This window comes from Erythrolamprus reginae, chromosome 5 (assembly GCF_031021105.1).
Source record: "Erythrolamprus reginae isolate rEryReg1 chromosome 5, rEryReg1.hap1, whole genome shotgun sequence".
NCBI classification, from domain to species: Eukaryota; Metazoa; Chordata; class Lepidosauria; order Squamata; family Dipsadidae; genus Erythrolamprus; species Erythrolamprus reginae.
Window position 1 is genome coordinate 34,287,748 of NC_091954.1, and position 27,258 is coordinate 34,315,005.

Below are 27,258 nucleotides of genomic sequence, written 5' to 3' on the forward strand. Positions count from 1 at the left end.
TCTTCTGGAAGCTGAGTTGCAGTTATGTTCGGACGCCGCAGGGACCTGCGTGTTCAGGGTTATCTTAGGCGACCAGTGGTGCCATTCCATGTGGCCTCCGGAATGGAGAGCCTCTCCCCTGGTCAAGGATTTGAACTTTTTGGAGCTCTTCCCACTGCTTGTAGCTGTAGAGCTGTGGGGAGAGCAATTTAGAGACAAAACCGTGCATTTCTGGTGTGACAACTTAGCAGTGGTCCACGTTATGAATGCCCTGTCATCTAAAAGTGACAGGGTTATGCGGCTTGTCCGCCATTTTATGCACAGGTCGTTGTCTCTAAATGCCCTGTTTCTGGCTCGGCATGTCCCCAGGCTGGATAACGGGATTGCTAACACCTTGTCCCGTGGTCAGTTGTCCAGATTTCGGACGCTAGCTCCCTGGGCTCGCGCGTCGCCGGAGGTCTTCCCCGACCACCTGTGGAGCCTGGGTGGGCTCACAAACAGTAGAGGACAGAAGCAGACAGGGCCATGGCCCTCTCAGTGGTACCAAGCACCTTGAGGGCATATCAGAACTCAGGTAAGGAGTTTTGGGACTTCAGGCAAGCCAGGGGTTACCGTCACACTTGACCCTTACCAGTAGATCACATCATGGAGTTCTGCGTGCTGCTTCGGCAGCGCGGCTTTGCAGTTAGAACCATTAGGTCCAGGTTAGCAGGCCTGGCCTTTCTGTCCAAGGCCAGTGGCTTTCCTGATTTTTCCTGCGACTTCCGCATTCGGAAGATGCTGGAAGGTTGGGTTAGGGAGCGGCCTGCGCCCCCATCGGACAGTAGACAGGCGTTAACTGTGCAGCAGCTGTCCCTTATTAATCAAGCTTGGAACAGCCTGTGCGCCTCGCTGTACGAGGCCCGCCTCATTCAGGCAGCGACCAGTGTCATGTTTTTTGGGGCCCTTCGAGTCAGTGAGGCTTTAGCCTCCTCTCAGGCTGACAGGTCTCTCCGGGCTTTTCAGTTTTCTGACCTGCAGTTTATTGAAAGGGGTGCCTCCCTATTGGTGAGACAATCTAAGACTGACCAGCTACATAGGGGTGTCAGGATAGAGTTGACGGCTGCCACTGATCAGTCAGTGTGCCCGGTGGCAGACCTTTCTAATTTCTGCAGTCTCAGGGGGACGGGGCAAGGGTACCTTTTTAGACACCAGGATTGGACCCCGCTGACCCGCTATCAATTTTGGGCTTTAGTGACTAGGGCTCTAGTCGGGATTGGCATCGACCCCGCCAGCTATGGAACGCATTCGTTCCGTATCGGCGCTGCAACTAGTGCAGCAGTGTCTGGTTTTCCAGGTCATAGGATCCGGGAGATTGGCCACTGGCGGTCAGCGGCCTATTTGGGTTATGTACGGCCAGCTGAGGTAGTAGGGCAGGATGTCACGCTAGGTAACCTTTCTCTGCCTTCTAGATAGTCCCGCCAGGGTGAGACCGACAGCGTTGCTGTGCGGCCACAGTATGGTCTTTTGGGCTGGCCGCTCTGCAGCAAGGACCGCCGTGGGGACCCAGCTGTCCTTGGGCCGATGGGTCAACGTTGTCTGGATGGGGAGAAGAGGCCTGCGGTGGGAGGGGCTTCTTCCACTGCTTCTGGGTGGGTGACACGGTGGGGCCGCACCCAGGTGGTTGGTCTTGCACCTCGGTGGCAATGACCTGTGTATGCTTGGGGGTCTGGTTCTGATTTGCCAGGCTCACGAAGACTTGTGTATTCTTCGCACTGTTTGGCCAACCACGCAAGTGGTCTGGTCTGAGATCCTCCTGAGGATCGTTTGGAGGGACGCCATTTCCCCTAGGGCCATTCACAGAGTCAGGAGAAGAGTGAATAAGGCTATGGGTAGGATGGTCAGAGAGTTGGGTGGGGTAGTGGTTGCCCATCCCCACATCACCATAGATCAGCCGTGGCTTTACCGGGCTGACGGTGTTCACCTGTCAAATCGGGGGAACACCATCTTCTTACAGGACCTGCAGCGGTCACTGCGCGAGCTGGTGCAGTTAGAGGGGGGAGTCGCGGGGCCAAGATAGAGATCTGACCCCCACTCCATGGCAGGTTAGGGGCGGAAAACTGGGTGGTGTTTAGCAACTGCGTGTTCTCTGTTGGGCATCTTTGGGGATGATTGACAGGTTCTCTCCAAAGGCTTATGGTGTTAACGACCTGAGCAATTGGGGGGAACCTGTCTTTGGGTCCCGCCCATTTCCTTCCCCTTGTAGGGGTTAGATGGCGGGACCTCCCACATGCAGGTACATGGCAGAGATTCAGGTGAGGGCATGGCCCTTCACCTGGATCAGCATGGAGCTACACCCATAAGTTGCCCCAGAAGTTTTTCTGACGTCATTTTCCGCCCCGGAAGCAATTGTTTGACCCTGCGGGTCCTTGTTTAGGGTTATAGTTAATTTATGCTAATTTATTTGAATAAATTATGCAAATTTAATTAATAAAAATGACCCATTTTAAATCCAGCTCTTTGTGTCCGTGTCGTTACTCCGCCTCTGCTGCAATGAACAAGCGTATGTAAATTTAAGCACAAGGTTTACTTCTGGTTTTCGGTGAAGAATAGCCCGTAGTTGAACAATGAATTCACTTTATACAAAACTGCCATATTTGTTTTACAACCAGATTTGCTTAACCACCACCACCATCACAAAAAAGGTTGTAAAATCGAGTCAGTCAAATGATGACCCACTTAACAATTGAAATTGCCAGGCTTAATTATGGTTGTAAATCGAGCCTATTGTGCCTATAATGATGAAACTATGCAGGAGATTTCTGTCATTAGCAGGGAATGCAGAAGCTGAGGCCTTGTTTTCAATGAGATAATTATACAAAGTAAATAAATGGAATCAAGTGGTATGCCTGGAGAGCTATGTTATGAACAGAACAATAAAGTCAAAATTTGACTGGGACAGTGTGAGGAATTCATCTTCTACATTCAGGAAATGCCAATCCTGCCATTTGAGAAATTAAATGTTATGTGTGTTATGGATTGGAAATATATTATTTAAAAACCAGCAATCATCACTGTTTAGATTTCACTGTTGTGTTTCCAATATGGAGGAATCTACACTGGAATGGTAAGTTCTATAATGATAGTTTAAAGTTTGAATTGAACTTGACAGAAGCCATTTTTCTATTCCTCAGTTGCCGCACAGAGTGGGGAGGAGGATGAAATATGTTGCTAGACAAAACACAGAATTTTCTCATGGGAATCAAGGTCATCTCTACAGGTGATAGATCTTATTTTCGGGAAAACATGGTATTTAAGAAGCAATAAAGAGTACAAAGAGTATAGTGCAAAGGAGAGGAACGAATCACCTTATACTTCCTGCTACTCAGGAAACCATAAGAGTGATTTTCAATATTTTAAAATATTTTCAACTCCATTTTAATGGACATCTTGAGAGCTGTTGGTTTTGAATAAGAAAAACATCTTTGATATTTGCAAAACACAGAACTATGACTAATTTGTTATTGTACTAAAAGATATTCTTTACCTACTCAACTTCAATATTGAAAGATCAGAGGGATTTGGACCTTGAACAATCTAAGCACTGTAACAGGCAACATTTATTTTAAAAGAAGACAATTGAAAAGGCTGGGATTAGTTCAATTGCAAAAATGGTGAATCTTGATATGGATGAGATAGGTGACTATGAAGAACTGGTGGTAATTTTGAAAGAGACCAGTTCAGTTGTAAAAGATGTTCGAGAAGATCTGAAAAAAAAGGTTTTGGGACTTGGAGTGAACAAAGAAAAGGAAAAAAGGGAGTGTTGAGTCAGACTGAAGAATAGGAGTTAGAAAAGGTACAAAATAAGATATTGGTTTATGAAAAATTAAAAATGTATATGTATCTTATTGATATATTTTAAAATGTATGTGTTTTGTTATAAAAATGGAATTTGTGGAGAAAAATTTAAAAAATGGGGAAAAAAGAAATGTAAATATATTTCAAAGAATAAAGAGCCCACCAGCTGTCCATTTCTCTTTATTTTCATCCCAGTCATTCAAAATCATTTGAAGCAAAAAACGAAATTAGTAAAATAGAGCAAAGTTTCATGGCGACAAAGTTTACCTGGTCACAGCTCGAGTGCAAATTGTAACAAGGAAGCAGCCCATCACAATCATCCATCCCCATCCACCATCAGGAGGGGATGTACTTGAACTTTTCTTTGCCGCAGCCATAGTTTGATTAGGAATTACTGCTTTTTAAACTGAGGTAAAGAGATGACTGCCAGCTGAAGGCAGAATGCACAGGGAATACTACCTGTCACTAGGATTATCTGATATCTGAAACAAGGAGAACAAAAGGGGAAAAATATTAAAGCCAGCAATTTTTTCCCCTTAAAAAAACAACAACAATATTTATCAACAGTTAAGGTGTACTTCTAGCTCCAAGGATTTCAAATTGCAAGTTCTAAACATTGTTGAAACATGATACATCTAAATAAATAGGTATCTAGATGACACCCCCAGTAATCTAAATTGATTTTACTGATTGATCTGAAGTGACATAATACCAGCTATTAAGAATTAAGGAACATTTCTTTAAGGAGCAGCTATCTGTAACTTCACCCCCACCTGTCTTTACAAACACGAAGAGATTTTAGCACAGGACGAAGCCATTTCCCGGCGATCATGGATCACCAAAAACAAATGCAGATGGCAGAGACAAAGAGGTAAAAGGGCGGGAATTTTAAATAGACTAAGGAACAAGGGAATTAAACAAAACCCGCTCCCTTCCATCTTTCTTACCAATTTACGTTCACTGCCCAACAAGATGGATGAAATACTGCTTTTGAATAGATGCAATTCTGATTTTCATATCACATCTGCCCTATGCTTTACTGAAACCTGGCTAAAGGAGGAAATTGATAATAATAGTATGCATATACCGGGCTTCCAAATTTTTCACGAAGATCAGAATGCAGAATTATCAGGTGGGGAAAAGGGAGGAGGCTTATGTATATATATCAACAACAGCTGGTCTCAAGACATCACCATTATACAAAAATTCTATCATGAAAACTTGGAGTCTTTAATTATTAATTGCAAACTCCTTTATTCTCCTCGTGAGATTCATTCTTTCTTAATATCTGCGATTTACATCCCTCCACAAGCATCTGTAAAAAAAGGCACTAAAAACCCTAACTGATCAGATTATGGAGGCTGAAGCCAAATACCCTGATTCACTGGCCATTATTTTGGGAGATTTAAACAAGGCAAACTTAAGAGATGAGCTACCAAAATAATTTCAACATGTAAATTGTACCATCAGAGGCAATAATATCTTAGACCATTGCTATACAACAATAAAAAATGCTTACCAGGCCTTACAAAGAGCAGCTGTGGGCCACTCTGATCATTGCATGATTCACATTGTACCTGCTTACAAATGAAGATTTAAAGCCACAAAATCAACAATTAAATCAGTGAGGACTTGGACTGACGAAGCAAAGTTAAAGCTACAGGCTTGCTTTGACTGCACAGACTGGAATATTTTTAAAGACACCTCTGCAGACCTAGATGAACTCACAGATACTGTAACATCATATGTCAGCTTCTGTGAAGACCTATATGTACCAACCAGGAACTTGCAAATATACAGTAACAATAAATATTGGTTCACAGCCAAACCCAAGCAATTACGTCATTCCAAAGAAGCAGCCCACAGAAAAGGTGATAGAATGCTGTACAAACAGGCCAGAAATATATTAATAAGGGAGATCAGAGCATCAAAAAGGAACTACTCTGAAAAGCTAAAGAATCAATTCTCAACAAATGAACCAGCAAACATGTGGAAAACTCTCAAAAACATCACCAGCTACAGCAAACCACCTTCCCAAGCTGAAGGAGATCAGCAATTGGCAGATGACCTGAATGTGTTCTACTGCAGGTTTGAAAAGAAACCACAAATACTGATCTGCACAACCTCCATCCCAGACACACCAACAACAGCCAAATCTTCTACAACTGAGCCCATCCCATTGGGTTTACAACCCCTAGTGATCACAGAAAAGGAAGTGAAAGATCTATTTCACAGACAGAAGCCTGGAAAAGCACCAGGCCTAGACAAGATAACTCCTGCTTGCTTAAAAGTCTGTGTTAACCAATTGGCCCCCATCTTCACCCAAATCTTCAACAAATGACTAGAGTTATGCTATGTTCCTTCCTGCTTCAAATGCTCTACTATCATCTCAGTGCCGAAGAAGCCCTCCATCAAGGAACTGAATGACTACAGACCAGTTGCTCTAACATCTGTAGTTATGAAAATCTTTGAAAAGCTAGTAATGTTCCACCTGAAAACCATCATGGATCCACTGTTAGACCCCCTGCAATTTGCATACTGAGCAAATAGATTGACAGACGATGCTGTTAATATGGCTCTATACTACATCCTTCAACATTTTGAATCTCCAATGACCTACGCTAGGGTCCTCCTTGTACACTTCAGTTCAATACCATCATACTGGACATTCTCTTAACCAAACTAAATCAGCTAGCGGTACCTGAACACAGTAGAGACCTTCAAATTTCTAGGTTCTATCATATCTCAAGACCTAAAAAGGTCACCTAACATCAAAAACATCATCAGAAAAGCACAACAAAGAATGTTCTTTCTGTGCCAGCTCAGGAAGCTCAAACTGCCCAAGGAGCTGCTGATACAGTTCTACAGAGGAATCACTGAGTTTGTCATCTGCACCTCTATAACTGTCTGGTTTGGTGCTGCAGCCCAACAGGACCGACACAGACTTCAGAGGATAATCAGAAAAAACAATTGCTGCCAACCTGCCTTCCATTGAGGACCTGTATACTGCACAAGTCAAAAAGAGGGCGGGGAAAATATTTACTGACCCCTCACATCCTGGACACAAACTGTTTCAACTCCTACCCTCAAAATGTCGCTACAGAGCATTGCACAGCAAGACAACTAGACAGAAGAACAGTTTTTTCCCGAACGCCATCACTCTACTAAACAAATAATTGCCTCAACACTGTCAGACTTTTTACTAAATCTGCACTTCTATTTCTACTAGTTTTTCTCATCATTCCTATCATTCTTTTCCTCCCACTTAGGACTGTATGACTGTAACTTGTTGCTTGCATCCTAAGATTTTTATTAATATTGATTGTTTCTTCATTGCTTATTTGACCCCTATGACAATCATTAAGTGTTGTACCACGATTCTTGACAAATGTATCTTTTTCTTTTATGTACGCTGAGAGCATAATCACCAAAACAAATTCCTTGTGTGTCCAATCACACTTGGCCAATAAAATTCTATTCTATTCTATTCTATTCTAAACTGCTTAGAGGGGGATGTAAAGCACTGCAAGTGGCATATAAGTCTAGAGGAATTGGCATTGCTAAATAACCTGAACTTAAGCAATAGAGGATTTTAAAAGTATTAATTAGGACTTTAAGCATACGGATGATATGGTCTCTTTGCATCCTTTCTAAAACCAAACTTTTGTTATCAGTTGAAGTTTCCAGTTAAGAGACAAATGTTGAGCAGGGAAAGGTAGGGTGTTGGACTAGAAGACTTCCAAAGTCCCTTCCAATTCTGTTATTCTTTTGCCCCATGTAAATCTCATTACTATAGTCTACCCTGGAATTTGCCGGCACATGCATCATACATAGCTTTATAGTTAGTATCTTCCAGAAAGGAATGCTGTTGATGTATCAGAAAAGCTGATCAAAGATGTTGCTTAATCTAGAACATCAGCGAGAGTTTTGGATCCACAAACACTTTAAAAAGGCATACCTCCTCCTTCAAGTCCCTTCAGAACAGACAGTTCTACAACATCTTTGAACTTGTTCACAAGAGACACTTCCGTCTTATTTGGATTTGATGTCCATTTGTTATCTCTCATCTAGTCCATTCCTGTCTGCAGAAAGGCAATTGGGGAACCTGGCCATTTTCTGAAGAAAATATAGACAAATAAATCTGGGTGTCACCAGCTTCTAATCTTCAGATCATAACCCCCAGCAATTCCACGCAGATATTGACTTACACTGGAAACATAATGATCTCTTCCAGTTTGCCATAGTGCCGTGACAGTTAACTTAAGGCATGTCTCAGGGTTGCCCTATGTCACTCCAGTGCGCATGCACACATTCCCCTGCTGATTTTCGGCCTTGGGTAAGGCTGTTTTTGCCTTCCAGAGGCTTTAGGATGCTTCCCTGAAACCTCCAGAGGGTGAGAAACGTCCCAATGGGCAATCCGGAAGTCCATTTTCCGAACTTCCAGTTTACCCGTTGGGCCATTCTGCAAACCTCCAGAGGGTGAAAAATGGCCCAACGTGTGTGTTTGTGTGTGCATGGGGATGTGTGCATGAGCACTGTGGCATGCATAGTGGGGGTTGTGTGCTGGCACACACACACACTCCCATTTTTCATACGCAAGAAGAAAAAGGTTCACCATCCCTGGCATAGTGTAGAGATGTAATCTACCTGCTATCATAATTTCTAACCTCTAGAAAAAGGAGATTAGGTTAAAATATATTCTCATACTCTCACAAAGTTGCATTCCCCATAATTTGCCAGGAAAAGGTAAGATAAACTGATCTGCTAATAAGTAATTTAACTCTATCTCAGAACAAGAAAACGATGTGTGAAGTAGAGAATATCATCCTTGGCAGACTTGAAGCCTGGTATCAATTATTTCAGAATTTTCCTTTGGAAGCTCACAATGGGGCTAGGAGGGAAATCTGAAAAAGACAAGATGGCAGCCAAAAATGGGTGGGGCTTTGAGTGCACATTTTTTTAAACCACCCCATGGACTCAGCAAAATGCAGAAAATCCTTTTGGGCCATCTAGTTTAATAGCTCTCAAGGCTTTTGAAAGTTCCCTGCAACCTTCTGAATTAAATTAAGATTTCAGGAAAAACTGTCTGGTATGTGTTTCAGTTTTTCTTGGAGAGGAACTTAAAATGGCCCAGCTGCAGTCTAATTAGCTGTTGCACACACAGTGTTCATGCTGACAAGACTCAGAGGCTGACCCATCAAATATCACCTGATAGCATCTAGGCTGAGACCAGTTTCTCTGTAAATAATCAAAAGTAGCTTAAGAGAAATTTGTAGTTCAACATGTCTAATTAGCACTGATTGAAGTCCGTCTTACATCATAATTACCAATTACTCACTAGGCTACCAGTGGCTGAAATAATGAGATGTCACAGAACTGAATAGAGTTCTTTGAAGAATCTTGCTAGGAGAGTTCCTACATTCCTTTTTAGCCAGAGATGCACCAAATTGTGCCTGTTTACTATATAATAGAATAACAGAGTTGGAAGGGACCTTGGAGGTCTTCTAGTCCAACCCCCTGCTTAGGCAGGAAACCTTACACCACTTCAGACAAATGGTTATCCAACATCTTCTTTAAAACTTTCAGTGTTGGAGAATTCACAGCTTTTGGAGTCAAGCTGTTCCACAGATTAATTGTTCTGTCAGGAAACTTCTCCTTAGTTCAATGTTGCTTCTCTCCTTGTTTAGTTTCCACCCATTGCTTCTTATTCTACCCTCAGATGCTTTGGAGAATAGTTTGACTCCCTCTTCTTTGTGGCAGCACCTGAGATATTGGGACATTGCTATCATGTCTCCCCTGGTCCTTCTTTTCATTAACATTTTCATTAAACTATCTACATCTGCACTATGTAAATCTCTCTGGAAAGAAAGCAAACAAATCTTCTTAGTTTAACTATAGGCACTTACCCAATAGATGTTCCATATACTTTACCTTCTACAACATAATCTTGTCTTGAGGGAGAAGACAGGTGCTGGAAAACAGCTTGTTTTCAGAGTTATGTCATTTGTTTTTTTCAAGTTATGGTGAATCATGTTTCACTCAAAGTGCAATAGAGAAACCAGATCCAGATCCTATGGTATTTTTAAATTGACTCTGCCAACCTTTTGCAACCAGGTGCCCTTTAGAGCTATTGAGAACTATGGAATGCAACTTCCAGAATTTCTAGGTCGTATCCAGAGAGCTAGGATTCCAACAAGTTTGAAGGACAACGAGGATGGAAGTAGGCTGTTTCGTGTCCAGGAATTCTTAGCCCCGATATGAAAACGTTCCCCAAACAAGTGATTTTCATCAATTTCATAAACTTGTGCCCTTAAATCTCTTTAACTTGCTATTAATATAAGCTTTGCTATGAATACATTTGCCATCCATACCACACCATACATAATTGCATAATCAAATTCCTAGCTAAGATTCTTTTATGCTTTGTAAATATCACATCTTTCAACAGCATACCCAAGTGGTGAGAACCGACAGGAAAATAACCAAATCAGCATCATGGAGAAAGAAAAGAAATATTTGCATTAATGTGATTTAAGAAATAGGGAGGGGAAGAAGGTCAGTACAAATGTATCTTAATAACATTTTGTTATTGAATAATTTGTTTAATTAAATATATTTTTAAAACATGACCCTCTCTTGCAAGCTAGAACCTGCCATGACCTTTCAAAAACTGATGGAGCCTTTTATCCAAGAGAAGTTTACAGACCTAGTCCGTACTACCAAATCCATGATATGGAACCAAAGCTAAGAATTCAATGCTGCAATTTAGATGGATTCATATGCTAAAATATAAACGTTTTCATCAGATGTTTCTCCAATAATTTTACTTTCTCAACAAGCTAAATAAAATCAAAAAAGTCAGTCTGGTGAATAGAATTATGCTCCTGTAGGATTCATCACAAATCCAATATTAGATATTATATTATATATATTAGAACTCCTGATTCCTAAGAGGTCAGTAAGGGGCGTGCATAAGTGCACCACCGTGCCTTCTGTTCCCTGTCCTAATGTTTCTATTTTATTAGTATCATGTATATAAACATTGTTATATCTTTGTATACCATCAATATGTACTTGACAAAACAATAAAATAAATAAATAAAGTCTCCCAAGAAAGACAATGCAACTTTCCAGGAAATTCTTATCACTCTTATCATTGAACTAAATGACAGCTTTCAATCTGAAATGGTTAGAATGAATTTTCCATCCACCTTATTCATCTTTAATGACAGCAAACACTTTTGTGGTTATTATTACCGTAAGTCTCACACAGTTAGTCAGCTCACTAGTGCATGCATGTCTATCTTGGCACCAACCAAGTGTTTTCTGAATGGCTATGACTCATGAGGGAAAGCTGACAGAATACTTTCTGCATTTTATTCCTATTTGAACTTAAGTGTTTACATTCAGTTCAACCACATATTTCAGGAATTTAGTATTATCTTTCACTCATCTGGATAAATTGATGCCATTCCATCAAGTGCCACTATAAAAATATATTAGCCTTATATTAATGCACTGCAATTACTGGGTTCTTTGGTCATTTGGAAATCTCATTGTATTAAACCCAGTGAAAGGAGACAAACCTTGATCATCTTTAGGGATAACCCTTTGGGGTCAATTAACAAGATGAGCAATGCAAACATAAGATTAATCTATGTATTAGCTCAAGACAACTGAAAAACAAAATCATAGCTGTGTACAGAGAAAGGGGGAATATTTTTTCTAGATGGTATCTAGATTTTTAACTGCTCCCTAAAGATCAGAAATGCAGAATGCTCTTTCATATGGAATAAATGAAAAAAAAAATGACAGTTCAAGTGTTCAACCATTTCTGCTGAGTTACTGCTATATTTTAAAAACTTGTGCTTTATCACTTCGGAATTTGTCAGCATGATTTTTTGGAGGATTGCCAAAAACGAAGCCGATATTTTAGAAATCCAAGAGCTTCAGGGAATGGGACACATGTGCAAAGATCTGTTTCTGTTTCTGGACTCCAGAAGAGTTGTTATCATAACCAGAAATTATTTGTCACAGATATATTTCAGAATGTAAAAATGGGTAGGAACAAGCTTTTACTTCAAAACTACAGAGCACTCACACCCTGGTCATAAACTGTTTCAACTTCTTCCCTCATAATAATGCTAATACACAACATTGCATGCCAAATAAACTAGACACAAGGACAAGTTTTTCCCCATGCCATCACTCTGCTAAACAATTCCGGCAATACTGTCAAACTACCTAGTAAGTACCTATACTCCTTACTACCTAGTAAGGTTGTATTACTATTATTCTTTCATCTTACCTATTTCCTTATCTTCTTATGACTATAACTTTGTTGCTTGTATCCTATGATTTATACTGTTTTATTAAGTATCCTGGTATTATTTATGTTGATTGCTTATACAGTATCCTATGACTATTACCGAGTGTTGCACCTTATGATTTATGACTACTGAAAAGCTGGGTGTCCTTAGCACCCGGCTGACATTTGCGTTGGTGCCGAATGGCACAGCACTGACTTCCTGGTTGGCTGCGAGACCTCCCAGCATTCCTGGTCTGGTCTCATGTGGCTGGAAGTGGCGGGACGAAGCAAACGGCTTTTTAAAAAGCCTGCAAGCCACCTAGCTCTTCTCTTTTTTGCTTGTCTGCAAGCAAGAACAGACACCCACCCTCTCTCCGCTCAATCTAGGGTGCTTAAAGGCTCGCCCAACTGTGGGCCAAGTAGGAATTTTTGCAATTACAGCACATTTGAGTCTGGAGGATGGAGAAGTGTATTTTTGTTATGTGGCGTGTCTGGGGTTTAATTAGTGTTGACTAATTTCTTCTCGGTCACTGTTTGGTAGTAACGGGGTGGAAAAGGGTATCAGTAGCAACTGTGTGTTCTCCATTGGGCTGCCCCTTTCCATAACTCATGCTGTCTACCTGACCAGGGTGGTGGAGAAGGGATGTCTTTGGGGCTCACTTACATCATTTCCAGTTCCGGGTCATAGGAGGTGAGCCCTCCCACACACTTGAGGTGTGGCTTATAGGTCTGGGCGTAGGTTAAAGATAACCTTGCACTGCCCAGGCAAGGAGTTACACCCATTTAGTTGCCCCAAGTATGTTATATATTATTATTATTATTATTGTTGTTGTTGTTGTTATTATTATTTTTATTTATTAGATTTGTATGCTGCCCCTCTCCGAAGACCATATAGACTTCATGGCATCGGACCAGAATATCTCCGGGACCGCCTTCTGCCGCACAAATCCCAGCAACCGATTAGGTCCCACAGAGTTGGCCTTCTCCGGGTCCCGTCGACTAAACAATGTCGTTTGGCGGGTCCCAGGGGAAGAGCCTTCTTTGTGGCAGCCCCGACCCTCTGGAAGCAGCTCCCCCCTGAGATTAGAACTGCCCCCACCCTCCTTGCCTTTCGTAAACTCCTTAAAACCCACCTCTGCCATCAGGCTTGGGGGAAATGAGATAACTTCCCCAGGCCTATACTGTTTATGTATGGTATGTTGTGTGCATGTTTTTAAATTATGGGTTTTTAGCTTTCTAATTATTGAATTTGTATTATATATTGTTTTCTGTTGCTGTGAGCCGCCCCGAGTCTGCGGAGAGTGGCAGCATACTAAATAAAGGAAGGAAGGAAGGAAGGAAGGAAGGAAGGAAGGAAGGAAGGAAGGAAGGAAGGAAGGAAGGAAGGATATATAGGAACTTCCGCCCCATTTAGTGATCTCTGCAGGTCTTCTATGTTTATATTTAATAAAGTGACTCTTATTGCCCAGTTCTCGTGTCCATATGTTATTCTGCATCCAACACAATTGCATTTTATGATGATGATAATAATTTATTACTTGTTGCTTGTATGTACAGGCTGAGAGCTTGTGCACCAGAGACAAATTTCTTGTGTTTCCAATCATACTTGGCTAATAAAGAATTCTCTTCTCTTCTATTTCTTTCAGAAATTAGCAGCTCAGGTTTAGAAAGAACACCTAATTAGAGACAGCACTACAAAACTCCAATCTAGGAATAGCTTTATGAATACTTCAGTCTTCAGAAATGTTTTGGGTCAAAATCCAAGGTCCCAGTTAGAACCAAGGCAGACATTGTCTTAATTGACAGTTAGACAGCCTAACATTCATCAGCTACTGATCTGCTCTTATCCTAGAATACTACCAGCTACCAAGTTCTCTCTTTCTTAGCTCCAGTTGACAATGGTAAGGGAAAAATATTGTCAACGTTGATAGATTAGAGGCATACATTGTAGGTAGGAGTGAAATTCAAAATTTTCCCCTGCCAATTCTGTGGGTGTGACAGGGAAAGGATACTGTAAAATCTCCATTCTCACCCCACTCCAGCACAAGGATATTGCAAAATTCCTGTTCCTGGGGGAAGGATATTGCAAAATTTCCATTCTGACCCCACTCTGGGGTCTGCCAGAGATGGTATTTTCCAGCACTCCAAACTACTCAAAATTTCCGCTACCTGTTCTCCAGAACCTGCAGAGCCTGCTAAATTTCACCCCTGCATATAGGGTTGATGTATTTTAAACAAATCTGCCACCACTACAACTCTGAATAAGAGTCATATATTAATGTGTGTGTGTATGTGTTTCAGATTATTAAACATAAGAAGGTGGACTTTTCACATCAATGTTGATAGCAGTAAAAATTTGGTGGAATTAGAATGCTCAACCTTCTTCCCACAAAATCTGTATTAAAACTAATCTTAAATAGCAACCAAATATTTCTCCAATATATCTGGGGTGAAAGGGGAGAAACCTCCAGATCAGAGAATAGGACCTGCCGGGAGAGAGAGCTAAATTTTACCACCATTTCAGAACAAAAAACAATTGAACATTCTTCTACGAGGCAAGAATATCTGTTTCTCCCACCCACCCTCAAATACTCATTATATGATGATGATGATAATAATAATAATAATAATAATAATAATAATAATAATAATAATAATAAATTTATTAGATTTGCATGCCGCCCCTCTCCGAAGACTTGGGGCGGTTCACAACAGATCAGATATCATATCAGATACATCCACAATGAGATTCACATTTTTAGGAATAAAATCATACAAATGTCTAGGGAGATTCTCAGTCATCCAGATTTAATCAAGTTCACAAGGGCACTTTTGATGTTAAGTGTATGTGATTTTCAAAAGGCAACTGGACTTTGTTTTTCCTTGAAGACATTTTCCTTCTTCTGAAGAAGCTGAGAAATGTCTTTATGGAAAAACAAAGTCCACTTGCCTTTTGAAAAAGCACCTTTGGAAAAATCACATAAATTTAACCTCAAGAGTTTCCTCGTGAACTTAATAAAAGTCCAACCAGCCCCTTCTGGAATTTTTAACTGAATAGGTATTTTGGTCATGGGAAATGCCAAGTATGTAGCCAATTAGCATATTATTGATTTTCACCTTCTCTTGGCTATCATCACTGTGGTTCTTCACCGGATTTGTGAGAACAAGAAAATCAAATATCCAAATGTGGAGGTGGCCACAAGAATCAGGTGAGAATGCTTAAGAATGTTTGAAGAGTGGTTGAGTTAGAGAACTTCTATTTGAAAGATATTGACAAAACTGTCACAATCATTATGAAATTTGATTGTATGGTGGATTCAACAATGCAAGAACAAATCATAACACTGACAGAATTCCTATTAACCAAGTTATGCAATCACCTTGCTTGAAAATTACTTCTAAGTGTGACAATTCTGTGTAGGAACCTTTATTCCTATGCAGGATTCTCTTCTATTCATCCTAAAGTTGCCACAGTTTTTCATCATAAATAAAATTTGTAGCTAATTTCTAAAGATTTTGTGATAAAATGGTCACAGAATTTTGAGGAAACGATTACATTAGATACATGGGAAGTAATTTGGGTAAGAAATGTTAAATTCACACAAGCTCAAAATTTGAGAGAAAACTTTTATAAAATGCTTTATAGATGGCACTTGGACCCTAAAAAGTTGGCTAGTATGTATCCTGATATACAGCCTAAATGCTGGCGATGTGATTGTATGGACGCTACTTATTTTCATGTGTGGTGGACATGTGTAAAAGTAAAAGCATTTTGGATAAAAATATGGTGGATTATGCAAAATGTTCTTAAGAAAAAACTGAAGTTTATACCACAGTTGTTCTTATTAGGTATTACCACAGACTGTACAAGTATAGAGACTAAATTGATACTGAATCTAATAACAGCAGCGAGACTCTTGATCGCCCAATATTGGAAGAAGGAAGAGTTACCCACAATTCAAGAATGGACATTAAAGGTCATGAATCTAGCAGAGATGGCGAAGATATCGCCCTACACGAAGGATCACTCGAATGAAAAATATATATTGGACTGGAAAAAATGGATTGATTATATTCAAATTAAATATCACTCAAAAAAACTTCAAATAGCATATGAATAGTTTAGGATTTTTTAGTAGTATAAAGAGCCTAAATGGATTTGGGTGTGAAAGTAGTAGAGTTAGGGAGAGATAATAGTTAATATAGAATTTAAGTATGTATGATTTTGATTTTGAGGGAATTGAAAATTTGATTTCACTCTGGGAAGTTCGAGGAGGGGGGGAGGTTGGAGGGGGAAAGAGATTAGTGTAATTGTTATGGGGGAAAACTTTTACACATATCTTTTTGACTTATTTTATGTTTCTTATATAACCTTGAGTGGTCGTGGTTTGTAATATGAGAAGTTTGAAAAGTTTCCCATTATTTCAGTTTGTATAACTTTGATAAAAACTAATAAAACGTTTTTTCAAAAAAAAAAAAGATTTTGTGAATGACCATGGTAAGGAACTTAGCTGCTAGATTATAAAAAATATAATTAATCATGTCATAACATTCCCAAACTACAGATAATACTCTTCTTAAATTTTATGCTTTAACTCCCAGACTGCAAGGGACTTTATATTGTTGGGACTTTTAGGTACCATACTCACAATTAGCTGGAGGAACCCAGGCTAGAAAAAGCCAGCCTTAAATATTGTAAAGTTGTCCTCCACTTATAACAGTTCATTTGATGAACATTCAAAATTACAACGGGCCTTTTAAAAAGCTATTTATGACAAGTTTTCATATTTACAACCTGTGGCCACGTGATCAAAAGTCAGATGTATGGCAACTGGCTCATATTTATGACATTTGTAATGCTTTAGGGTCATGTTATCAGCTTCTGCAACCTTCCGATAAGCAAAATCAATGGGGAAACCAGATTCACATAAAAAACATGTTACTGACTTTAAAAATGCAATGATTCACTTAACAATTGTGGTCAGAAAAGTAGTACAATGGGGCGAAATTCATTTAATGAATGCTTCACTTGGCAACAGAAATGTTGGGCTCAATTGTGGTCCTAAGTTGAAGACTGCCTGTATTGAGTGAGCTAACAGCTAGCTAGCTATACGTTGTATGTCTTGTGTGGAATCTGCTAGAAACCATAATACATTAGTGCTCAGCTTCTAAAGATTCTACACCAGGGTCTGCAACCCACAGCTCTGGAGCCACATGTGGCTCTTTCATCCCTCGGCTACTGTGTTCTATAGAACTGGTAGCAAACTGCTAGAGACATCACAGAGCCAGTTCTGTCGGTGCCAGTCTGTAGATGCCACCATCTTTTTTTTGGGGGGGGGGATTGTTTTTCTGATTTTGGTAAGTTTTTTCTGATTTTTCTTTTGAGGTTTTTTTGGGGGGGGATTTTTTTTCTGATTTTTTTTCTTCTGTGCATGTGCAGAAGCCAAGTTTCTGGCACTGTGCATGTGCTGGCATTTTGCTTTTGGCTTTTGGGGGGGATTTTTTTTTGGCACTGCGCATGCCCATGGCGCAGGAGGAAACGAACCGGTGATGAAGTAGGTTAGAACCCACCATTGCAACTGCCATTGCGTAATACCATGTGATTTATCAAGTTTTTTGACCCATCTTTTTTGGGGGGGCCTCAAAATGTTTTTGTTGCATGCAGAAATAAAAATTTATTTTCTCTGTAGCAGGTCATTGATTTCAAAAATGCAACATACTATAAGGGGTTTTTTAATACATAGCATAAAGGTAAAAAAAATGATATATGCAGTGCTTTCTTCATTTTAGATGTCAAAAGGGTTTTCTTTTCTGTGAGAAATGGGTCCAAATGGCTCTTAGAGTGTTTAAGGTTGCCAACCCTGTTCTATACAGTACTATATGTTGCAACATTTGTAAAAGAAAGAATAAAACAAACATTTTACCTCAAAGAATTGGAAACTACCAAGATACGTCTTCATCTGAAGATCAAAGCAAAGAGATAAAAGGATACTTCTGTAAAGAAATGAATACAAAATTGTTATTTTTTAAAAAAAATTATAAAGAAACAAGCAACAAAGAATGCAGTCACACACATGAGTCATACACCCAAGATAACTTTGGAAATGGATTATCAACTAACTTGGTAACGTATAAGTTTCTTTCCATATTTACATGTAATAGCCACTCATCAAAGATCCACACACCCAATTCTTATAAGTTATGTGTTCCAAGAATGGAAATAAATAGCAAGGGCTATTCCAACATGCATTTAAGGTTTGAAATCAGGATCATCCTAGCAGCCTAGATGTTGCGTTTTGATTCACACATGACACTAAGGCAAGATTTGTTGAAAAATGAAAGTTGATTAAAATCATGGAATACCTTATTAAACCATAATTTGACAGATATTTTGTTTCCTGTAAGAAGATAAACTGAAACCCAATCCTTTTTCCACACTAAGGCTTAGTGAAGTGTATGAATCTAAGATTTCTGTGGTTAGTCAATACACTATAGTACAATTGCTTCATATGTATCGGATTCAAAATAATTTGGAGCAAAGGAGATCAGTCACATGGTAGAAGAAAAAGAAGATAAATCACATAAAACGTATCCCTTAGGCATCACATTCTCTGGATCTGTGAAAACCTGTTTTGATGCATGGTATTTTTTGTCTAAGTATGCAAAACTATTGATCCATGTGAATCGATTTTATCTGGGACATCACAAAAGTTTGTCAGAACAAGTACTAGTTGAAGATAAGCAGTGAATGGCAATCCAGCTTTTATCATACTAATATAGCCTGTTAAATTAAAAAAGTCAATCAACTTCTCATCCATCCTGGATTCTGATCAGCAGGCTCAGACAGCTCCAGCTGACACCCAGGAAACTTCACCATACTTCACCGCTTGCAGAATGCCAAGTCAAGATGACAATAATCTATTGTTTCATAATCTCTTTTAGTGTGTTCAACAGTTTGCATGTATTCATATGTGAGAAACTATGCCAGATTAGTTTCATAAATCTGTTCAGAAAGGGAGGCTAAACTGATGAAATTCAGTTTATTATTGGAAGCAGTCTTTTCTCAGGATATGCATGTCACTTGATCCTGTTGGCTAATGATACTTTCGATGGTACTGTGTTTGAATCAAAAACAAATGTACTTGAGTGTCATGTGACATAATTAAACCGATTGCCATTCTAAAGAAATCACATATATATATATTTGCTGAATTTGAAAATTAAGGGGGATCCAACAGAAAAACACACACACACACACACACACACACAAACATATATATATAATGTTTGTTTATATATGGAATGTTTGCAACTGCCATTTCTTCCTTGTATATAGTGTTAGGGGTGGAGATTTGCTTTGAATGTAGCAAATAGATTGGGTGACTATGTTTTAGTGATCTGATTGGTTGGTGGAATCATAATTACTAGAAGGATTGACATGGTGATTCTTATGAAGTGTTTTTTTGTTTAAGGCTGGTTTCCAAATCTCTGGTAGGCGGGACGTATCATCCCTTTTATTCATGCAGAGGGGGTGTTTCTCAATCTCTATAGCTTCTAAAGTAATTCTTCTATATAAATTTTCTGTTTTGGAAAGTAATTTAGTTTTTTCAAAGTCAATTTCGTGCCCTGTTTTTTTAATGTGCTGGACAAGGGAGTAAGTCTTTTCTTCTTTTTTAACTGCATTCTTATGTTCTGCAATGCGTGCATTTACTCTTCGATTGGTTTGTCCAATGTATGTGGCTGCACATGTTTTGCAAGAGATTTCATAGATTCCTTGGTGTTCTAATTGGATTTTATCTTTTGGGTTCCTTAGGATATTTGATATTTTTTGGTTAGTGAAAAATGAAGTTTTGATGTTATGTTTGTGCAGAATTTTACTAATTTTGTCTGTGGTGCCCTTGATGTAAGGGAGGAGGGTGGTACCATTGTCCTGTTCTTGATCTTGATTTTTGGGGGGTGTCTCTTTTTTGATTAGGTTTGTGATTGTTTTCCTTTCGAATCCATTAGAAATTAATACATCTTTGAGTTTGTTCAATTCAGTTTTTAAGTGCTCATGGTCAGCTAGGTGTTTGGTTCTGGTGATGAGAGTTTTGGCCACTGAGGTGATCTGTGCGGGGTGGTGGTGGGAGTGTGCATTTAGATAACGGTTGGTGTGGGTTTTCTTTTGGTAGATAGTGTGTCCTAGGGTGCCATTGGGTTTTTTATAGACCAGTACATCTAGAAAGGGAAGTTGATCATTGATTTCTGTTTCCATAGTAAATTGTATTTTGGGGTGTAGGTTATTGAGATGTGTGAGGAAATTGTCTAGTTTTTCCCTTCCATGTGGCCAAATTACAAAGGTATCATCAACATATCTCAGCTAAAGTTTAGGTTTGTGTTTGGATTGCTCTAATGCATTATTTTCAAAATATTCCATATAGATGACAGGTGAGAGGGGTGATCCCATGGGGGCTCCCTCTATCTGTTTATATCTTTGTTCGTTATAGATGAAGTATGTATTAGTCAGGCAGTGGTTGGTTAGATCTAGGATATATTTGGGGGGCTTGTGTTTGTCCTGGATAGCTGTTAAGGCTTCTTTAATAGATATTTGTGTGAAAAGGGATACGACGTCAAAACTCACAAGTAGGTCACCAGGTTGTAGGTTTTGTTTTTTAATTATTTGTATAAAGTGGAATGAATTTTGTACATATGAGATGATAGTTTCTGTATATGGTTGAAGATATTTGGCTAAAAATTTGGCAAGGTTTTGTAGAGGGGAGCCTATAGAACTGACTATGGGCCTGAGAGGTATTCCTTCTTTGTGTATTTTTGGAAGGCCATAGAGTTTTGGACATATGGAAGATTTTTCTCTGGGGATGATTTTTCGCTGGATTTCTTCACTGATGGGAGAGGCCTTAATTTTGGATTTGGTGGTTTTTTCTAGGTAGGTGGTAGGATCTGTGCTTAGAAGTTTGTAGGCAGGGTTTTGTAGTAGGATGGAAGCAACATACAAGAGAGTTTTGGCCACTGAGGTGATCTGTGCGGGGTGGTGGTGGGAGTGTGCATTTAGATAACGGTTGGTATGGGTTTTCTTTTGGTAGATAGTGTGTCCTAGGGTGCCATTGGGTTTTTTTTATAGACCAGTACATCTAGAAAGGGAAGGGTAGGTGGTAGGATTTGTGCTTAGAAGTTTGTAGACAGGGTTTTGTAGTAGGATGGACATTTTTTGTTTGTAGTCTGATGTGTTCATCACTATTGTGGAGTTTCCTTTATCGGCTGGAAGGATGATTATATCATTGTCTTTCTTCAAATTGATAAGTGCATCTCGTTCCTCCTTTTGTATGTTGCTTCCATCCGAGTTCGGGGTTTGGGGGTGCTGGGAAGCCCCCCAGGCCGGCTGCGACCTTTTAAAACAGCCGTGCCGCTTCCCAGCTGTCTCCTGAAGCCGAACGCCAAAGCCGAACGTCCGCGTTCGGCTTCGGGAGACAGCTGGGAAGTGGTGCGGCTGTTTTAAAAGGTGACAGCCGGGCTGGGGGGCTTCCCAGCAACCTCCCGAACCGAACCCGGGGTTCAGAAAAATTTTGCCTCTTCTTACGAACTTTGTTCGAGTTACGAACCGGCGTTTGGGAGGCTTCTGGGAAGCCCCGCCGCCCGGCTGTCACCTTTTAAAACAGCCGCGCGGCTTCCCAGCAGTCTCCAAACGCCAGTTCGTAACTCGAAAAAAGTTCGTAAGAAGAGGCAAAATTTTTCTGAACCCCGGGTTCGTATCACGAGTTGTTCGTAAGACGAGGGGTTCGTATCTTGAGGTACCACTGTACAAGGAAGAAATGGCAGTTGCAAACATTCCATATTTACAACAGCACGAAGCTTGAAACTTCAGCCTGATGATGGTGAATGTGATTTCACCGAAACGTCGCATAGACACTCAAATTATTACACGGGGCAAAACCCGAACTCAGAACAATCTACATACATATACCCGTGAAAATCTACGAAAACAAATATATATATGTATGTATGTATGTATGTATGTATGTAGATTGTTCTGAGTTCGGGTTTTGCATAATATTTTGAGTGTCTATGCGACGTTTCGGTGAAATCACATTCACCATCATCAGACTGAAGTTTTAAGCTTCGTGTTGCTATAAATATGAATATATGTATGTATGTATGTATGTATATATGTTTTATATATATATATATATACAGTATATATAAGATAAATACTCAGGACATGTGAAGGATGGTACTGACTCTCCAAGAAGACAAGGACTTTTGTCTCTTGAGAAGAGGTGAGGATATTCCACAACTGCAATTTCTACCATTGATCTCAGATCCTACATAGAATGGAGAAAATCTACAAGTGGCTCTGTTCACAGAGGTAGCTCACCTATCTCTCAGTATGTGGAATGCATGAGAACTGCCAGTCAAACTTCAGTAACATTAAACCTTCCTTGCAAGCAAGTTGACGTACTTTCCACCCATCCTCAGACTGGAAGAAAACAACCTCAGCATGAAATCTGTCTCCATTGCTGATCTCCAATATGCCTTTATTTACTGCCAACCCTTTAACTTTCCTCCAAAATAACAGATGACAAAATTTTACCCATGTTACCTATGTCAGTGATGAGTAACCTTTTTTTCTTCAGGTGCCAAAAGAGCACGCACGCATGCTATAGTGCAAATGCCCACACTCATAATTCAATGCCTGGGGAAGGTGGAAACAGCTTCCTCCACCTCCTGGAGGCTTTCTGGAGGCCAGAAACAGACTGTTTCCCAACTTCAGGTGGGCCCAGTAGGCTCACGTTTCACCTTCCCCAGACTTCAAAGGCTTCCCTGGAACTAAAGAAGGTAAAAACACCCTCTCCCATTCCCCCGGAGTATCTCTGGGAGCCAAAAATGTCCTCCTAGAGACTTCCGGTGGCTCCGCTGTCGCTGCTGGCAGCCTCTTTTGTGACTGCCGACCCTCGAGATAGTGTAGTCGCTAGAACAGCGAAAACCGGCTGTCTGGCGGCTTGAAAACTTCGCCCCCTGTGAGAAGAGGGTGAGGAGAGTAGCTGGGCAAGGGTAGAGCCCCTTTTGACCCCCCAGGGAATTTTCTGGGGAGGTAAGAGGGAAGCTCCCTATTGTGCCCGACGAAAGCTCCGCTTCCAAGGTGTTTCTGCTGGATCAAAGCAGACCGAAGTGACACGACCACCCCTGCAAGATTGTAACAACTAATGCTTTTGGAAGAATATATTGTTGCAGGCAGAGTGAATCGCGAGGAAAAAGGAAAGAAAATAGCAAGTATTGTCCTCTTTAACTCTATTAAAATTCTCTTCTGAGTTCAGCGGAAGAGAAGCGGCTCTGAAAATGGCGCTGTGACAGGCAGAAACGAAAGTGAAAAGTGAAAGTTTGAAGCGAGAGTGATCGTTAGAGATTGTAAATCCAAGTCAGCTCAAAGACTTTTCCTGCTTAGTTTAAATGGACTTCCCTCGTAAACTTAACCCTTAGTCTTCTGGAAGGGGGGGGAAGAAAAAAAAAGGGAAAGAAAGTGTGGGGACAAAGTATAGAATATTAAGAAGAAAGGATAGACAAATTGATTTGGAAAATGGCTTCTAAACAACAGCCCAAAGTATCATTCCTAGATCAACCAGCCACAACTATACAGGAGCTGCACCAGGCATTACAAATGGGATTTAAAAAGCAATCAGAAGAGTTAGATGAAAAAATTCAGAAAATGGAGGAGAAATGGGAGGAAAAAATTGATGGTGTGACTGAAACAATTCAACATCAACACGACGCGATGAGGGAGGATATTGTTTTAGCATTTCAAGGGATATTGGTGCAAATACAAGAAATTGAACAAGTTAATTTACAGCTGGAAAATAAAATGGAGGAGGTACAAGAGAAGATAGAAAAATCAGATGCTGAATGTGTAATGATGCAATATAGATCTATGGAAGGGGCTATTAGAATAAGAGGTCTAAGGGAAAATGAAGGAGAGGATTTAAGACAGACTTTTGCAGACGCCCTGGAGAAATTTCTAGAAGATAAAGATGTTGACTGGGCTTGGAATATCGATAAAATTTACCGTGTGAATTCATGGATTGCCAGACAAAGGAACTTACCAAGAGATGTTGTTATATATTTTGTTACAAGAGGTGCTAGAAACAGAGTTATACAACATTCATTTCAAAACAAACTTCAAGTTCTAGGGCAAGAAGTTGCTGTATTAAAAGAAATCCCTCCTAAGATTTTAAAAGCAAGGAAAGACTATTCTTTTCTGGTTACTGAGCTAAAAATGCGACAAGTACAATATAGATGGGATGTTCCATATGGATTAACAGTCACATACAAGGGAGAAAGACATCGCCTTAATACAGTGGTGAAAGCAAGAGATTTTTATGAAAAAATTTTAAAGGCACGTCAGGAACAAGTAATAGCACCAACGAAGGAGCAGGCACAAGAAGGAGCGATGGCTATACAAGAAGGCTCAATACAACCACCAGAAGAGAGGATAGTTCTGGGTAAAACCCAGAAACAACTAAAACTACAAGACCAGAGGCAAACACGCGCAGCAACAAGACGTAGAGATCAAGAGACCAAGCTACCCTTGATGACATATGCTCAAGTGGTGGATGGATCGAAAGCAGTGGGAGGAGCCAGATCCAAAGCGACTCCAGCGGATTTGAAGGCAGTGCTCCAGAGGCTTTCGGGTGCCAAAAATGGCAATTAAATTCTTGACATGGAATGTTAATGGTTTAAATTCACCGCAAAAAAGAAGAAAAGTATTTCATCATTTGAAACAATTTAAAAATGATATAATTTGCTTGCAAGAGACTCATATAAGATTTGAAGATCAAAAGCTTTTACAGAACGCAAAACTAGGGACACCATATATTGCATCGGCTCCGGAAAAAAAGAATGGAATTGTTGTATATGTAAGACCTGATCTTAAAGTTAAAGTGATTGAAGCTGATAATCTGGGCAGATACATAATAATTGACTTAACAATAGAGACAAAGAATTTTATGGTAGTTGGAATATACGCACCTAATCAACAGCAAGGAAAATTTTATGAGTTATTACACAAAAAATTAATAAACTTGGATCGTAAATCATATATAGTGATGGGAGATTGGAATGGAGTAATTGATGTTAAAATAGACAAGAAGGGCCCTTCTAAGAATATCCAAAATAAGGCTAAGCTCCCTAGATCGTTTTTTGATATGATGGATGATATAGAATTAAGAGATTTATGGAGAGAAAAGAATGACAAAGAACAAGATTTTACTTTTTTTTCAGATAGGCATCACTCATTCTCAAGAATTGATTTTATATTAATAACAAATGATCTTTGTGCTAGGGTTAAGAAGATAAAGATTTGTCCAAGAACTCTGTCAGACCATAGTCCAGTATGGATGGAGTTGGAAACGGGAGAGAAGCCTAGGAGATCGTGGCGTTTAAATGAAAATTTATTTAGATATGATGGGAATGTTTCGGAATGCAAAAAGCTGATGAAGGAATTTTTTATCTTAAATATGCAAAAGGAAACAACGATAGATATGGTCTGGGATGCAAGTAAAGCCTTCATGAGGGGGGTATTAATTAACCAGAATAATGTTTATAGGCGGAAACAGAAACAAAAAAAAGAGGAATTGGAAAAAGAAATCAAAAAGAAAGAACAAGAGCTGATACATAACCCAGAGGATAAGAAAATTAGAGAAATAATTACATTATTAAGATCACAATTTAATATGCTGGTTTCAGACCAAGTAGCTACTAATTTGCAATACGCAAAACATAATAATTTTTGTAATGCAAATAAACCTGGGAGATGGTTAGCCTATATGTTAAGGAAAAAGCAAAAAATGCGAACAATAGATAAGGTATTTTATAAAGGTAAAGAGGTATTTCAACAGGATTTGATTAAAAAGGCTTTTATAGATTTTTATAAGGATCTGTACACAAAAGACAAAATACAAGGTACTGACATAGATAGATATTTAGATAAGGAGTGCACTCTTAAAATCCCCGAAGTACAAAAAGAGAAATTGAACTTATATATAACTAAAGAAGAGATTTTATTGGCAATTAAACAGTTAAAAATAGGTAAAGCTCCAGGCACGGATGGTCTGACAGCAGTGTATTATAAGAGCCTTCAGGAAGAGATAGTAGAACCACTTAAAGAATTATTCAATAAAATACAAGAAGGAAATAAGATCCCTCCATCATGGAAAACAACTTTTATTTCATTAATTCCAAAAGAAGATCAAGATCACACCCAGCCCAAGAATTATAGACCTATATCACTGCTTAATATAGATTATAAAATCTTTACAAAAATTTTAGCTAACAGACTGATGCCAATCATGCAACAGATAATACATAAAGATCAAACAGGTTTTATACAAGGTAGACAGATGAGAGAGAATGTTAGACAAATTGTGAATATATTGGAGTATCTTAGGAGAGATAGCCAGACTCCAGCGGTGCTAATGTTTTTAGATGCTGAGAAAGCGTTCGATAGATTGAATTGGCAATTTTTGGAAAAGATACTTCAAAAGATGCAAATGGGAGAACATTTTACTCAGTCTATTAAAGCAATATATAAAGAACAAACTGCACGGATAATAATTAATGGGGATTTAACAGAATCTTTTCAAATTGGTAAAGGTACAAGGCAGGGTTGCCCATTATCACCATTATTGTTTATATTAACTTTGGAAATGTTGTTAAATAAAATACGCAAAGTAGAGGAAATAAGGGGGGTTAAAGTTAAACATCATGATTATAGAGTGCGTGCATTTGCAGATGATGTGGTGGTAACACTAACACAGCCTCTACAATCTACCAAGGTATTAATGGAAATTATCAAAGAGTATGGAAAAGTATCTGGTTTCAAAATTAATGTGGGGAAAACCAAGATGATAACAATAAATATGTCAGGGAATCAAAAAGAAGGTTTGGTAAAGGCAACTGGGTGTGAGATTGTGAAAAAATTAAATACCTGGGGGTTTATATCTCAGCAGAGAATGGAAAATTATATAAGTATAACTATGAAACTTTATGGTCCAAGATACAGATAGAGATGGATAAATGGAAAAAGTTGCAATTATCATTGTTGGGGAGGATAGCGGTAATCAAAATGAATGTTTTACCTAAATTTTTGT

General features: G+C 39.4%; 1 protein-coding gene across 8 annotated transcripts in view; it reads right to left on the bottom strand.

Annotated features, from left to right (window-relative positions):
* SLC16A12 (solute carrier family 16 member 12) overlaps positions 1 to 27,258 on the bottom strand; it is a 108,030-nt gene that overhangs the window by 53,025 nt on the left and 27,747 nt on the right. For 4 of the 8 annotated variants that reach the window (XR_011559166.1, XM_070752340.1, XM_070752337.1 and 1 more), the window contains 3 exons: positions 18,049 to 18,118; positions 7,775 to 7,932; positions 4,084 to 4,298 (listed from right to left, as the gene is read on the bottom strand). Coding sequence is in view for 6 of the 8 variants with exons in the window: in XM_070752340.1 (XP_070608441.1) it covers positions 4,084 to 4,193 (110 nt within the window). In the remaining 2 variants the exon portion in view is untranslated. The remainder of the gene's footprint in view (positions 1 to 4,083; positions 4,299 to 7,774; positions 7,933 to 18,048; positions 18,119 to 27,258) is intronic. The other 4 variants (XR_011559167.1, XM_070752342.1, XM_070752338.1 and 1 more) reach the window with 1 other exon arrangement.